The 2,644-nt window shown below is 61.2% G+C and overlaps 1 protein-coding gene across 1 annotated transcript in view; it reads right to left on the bottom strand.

Annotated features, from left to right (window-relative positions):
- The window catches only part of LOC106899885 (cysteine sulfinic acid decarboxylase-like), a gene marked incomplete at its 3' end in the record, with an annotated part of 11,693 nt that overhangs the window by 2,497 nt on the left and 6,552 nt on the right, over nt 1-2,644 (bottom strand). The window contains exons 7-12 of the mRNA XM_014961823.1: nt 2,298-2,415; nt 2,108-2,172; nt 1,925-2,006; nt 1,639-1,838; nt 1,489-1,540; nt 76-165 (exon numbers count right to left, since the gene is read on the bottom strand). Of these exons, the coding sequence (XP_014817309.1) occupies nt 76-165; nt 1,489-1,540; nt 1,639-1,838; nt 1,925-2,006; nt 2,108-2,172; nt 2,298-2,415 (607 nt within the window). The remainder of the gene's footprint in view (nt 1-75; nt 166-1,488; nt 1,541-1,638; nt 1,839-1,924; nt 2,007-2,107; nt 2,173-2,297; nt 2,416-2,644) is intronic.

The raw sequence follows: 2,644 nt of genomic DNA, 5'->3' as shown, positions 1-2,644 counted from the left end.
GATTAAAGGGTTGGGGTCTGTTTTGGGGGGGTTTGAATGGTTTTTTTTGGTTTTTGGGGGGGTTCCTGTACTCACCTTGCCCAACCTGGGCCAGTAGTCGGGGGACCCCTCCCGGCCCCGCAGGCTGGGGGGCACGAACCAGAAGCAGAGGTTGATGAATTCTGGCTGGGGGGGGGGCAAGGAGGAAGAGGAAGAGGAAGAGGAGGAAGAAAGGGATCACAGCCCCCCCCTTCCCCCCTCCCCCGAGCCCTAAAACCTCGGGGGGGGGGCACTGGTTTGACCCCCATCACCATTTCGGGGCCACTCTGGAGTTTAAATCTCAAGGGAGGTGCTTTTTGCTAAAGGGGGGGCACCAATTTGCCCCCCACCCCCCTATTTCAGGACCACTCTGGGGTTTAAACCCCAGGGGAGGTGCTTTTTGCTAAAGGGGGGGCATCAATTTGCCCCCCACCCCCCCATTTCAGGACCACTCTGGGGTTCAAACCTCAGGGGAGGTGTTTTCTGCTCCTGGGGGGGCACCAATTTGCCCCCACACCCCCTCTTTGGGACCACTCTGGGGGTTTAAACCGCAGGGGAGGTGCTTTTTGCTAAAGGGGGGGCACCAATTTGCCCCCCACCCCCCCATTTTGGGACCATCCCAGGGGTTTAAACCCCAGGGGAGGTGTTTTTTGCTAAAGGGGGGGCACCAATTTGCCCCCCACCCCCCCATTTTGGGACCATCCCAGGGGTTTAAACCCCAGGGGAGGTGTTTTTTGCTAAAGGGGGGGCACCAATTTGCCCCCCACCCCCCCATTTTGGGACCATCCCAGGGGTTTAAACCCCAGGGGAGGTGTTTTTTGCTAAAGGGGGGGCACCAATTTGCCCCCCACCCCCCCATTTTGGGACCATCCCAGGGGTTTAAACCCCAGGGGAGGTGTTTTTTGCTAAAGGGGGGGCACCAATTTGCCCCCCACCCCCCCATTTTGGGACCATCCCAGGGGTTTAAACCCCAGGGGAGGTGTTTTTTGCTAAAGGGGGGGCACCAATTTGCCCCCCACCCCCCCATTTTGGGACCATCCCAGGGGTTTAAACCCCAGGGGAGGTGTTTTTTGCTAAAGGGGGGGCACCAATTTGCCCCCCACCCCCCCATTTTGGGACCATCCCAGGGGTTTAAACCCCAGGGGAGGTGTTTTTTGCTAAAGGGGGGGCACCAATTTGCCCCCCACCCCCCCATTTTGGGACCATCCCAGGGGTTTAAACCCCAGGGGAGGTGTTTTTTGCTAAAGGGGGGGCACCAATTTGCCCCCCACCCCCCCATTTTGGGACCATCCCAGGGGTTTAAACCCCAGGGGAGGTGTTTTTTGCTAAAGGGGGGGCACCAATTTGCCCCCCACCCCCCCATTTTGGGACCATCCCAGGGGTTTAAACCCCAGGGGAGGTGTTTTTTGCTAAAGGGGGGGCACCAATTTGCCCCACCCCCCCCCCCTCCCCAGCAGCCCCCAGCCCTACCTCCACCACCAGCTGGAAGCCCTCCCTCCTCTTCACCTCCTGCGCCAGGTACCTTGGGGAGGAAGAAGAGGAAGAAAAGACGAAGCCCTGTGAGTCTGGGGGGGGGGGTCACAACCTCGGGTGTCCCCCCCCCCGGTCCTGGGGGCTCACTGGGTGATGGTGAAGGCTCTTTCCACACGTTGGGCCAGTCCCTGGGTGCCCAGGGCTTTCCAGAGGAGCCAGAGTTTGAGACAATCCACCCTGCGCCCGCACTGGGGGGTCTTGTCCCCCGTGTCGTAGGTGACGTCGTAAAACTTATCAGGTTGGAAAAGGTAAGTGGCCCCCGCCCCGTGACAGCGCTGGAGGAGACCCTGGAGGAAGAGGAGGAAGAGAAAATGTGGGGCAGCCCCATATTTAGGGGGTTGGGGGGTCAAAAATAAGGGGTGGTGGGACCTACGGAGGCGTCGCGGAGGAGGAAGGCCGAGCACTGCAACCCCACCGCCAGCATCTTGTGGGGGTTCCAGGCCACCGAGTCGGCCCTGAAAGAGAAAGGTTTGGGTTTTTTGTTGTTTTTTTATTTTGGGGGGGGTCCCCAATCCTGAAATGGGAAGTTTTGAGCCCGTTTTGGGGGGTTGTTCACCTCTCGATGCCGGCCAGGAGGTGCCGGTGTTTTGGGGAGAGGAGGGCGCTGCCGCCCCAGGCTGCCTGGAAGGGGAGAGGAGAGGGGGATGGAGATGTGGGGGACACACACACACACACACACAGCCTGGGGGGGTCCCCAGGGGACACGTGTGAGGTTGTGTCCCCCCCCTGAAGCCCCAGTGACTCACGTCCACGTGGAACCAGAGGCCGTGGCGCTGGCAGACGTCGGCGATGGCGCCCAGGGGGTCGAAGGCGCCCAGGACCGTGGTGCCGCAGGTGGCACAGACAAAAAAGGGCTCGGAGCCCTGGGGGGGACAGGGGACAGGGGGATGGGGACAGGGATGGGGTCAGGGGACAGGGGGATGGGGACAGGAGAAAATGGCAGGGGACAGGGGGATGGGGACAGGGAACAAGGGACAGTGGGATATGGCAGGGGGCAGGGAGAGGGGACATTGGGATGGGGCAGGGGACACAGATGGGGACACTGGGATGGGGCAGGGGACAGGGGACACTGGGATGGGTCAGGGGGGAAGGG

Source organism: Calidris pugnax, unplaced genomic scaffold, assembly GCF_001431845.1.
Source record: "Calidris pugnax isolate Ruff unplaced genomic scaffold, ASM143184v1 scaffold831, whole genome shotgun sequence".
Classification (NCBI taxonomy): Eukaryota; Metazoa; Chordata; class Aves; order Charadriiformes; family Scolopacidae; genus Calidris; species Calidris pugnax.
The sequence above is the reverse complement of the archived record's forward strand: the minus strand, read 5'-3'. Positions and strand labels throughout refer to the sequence as shown.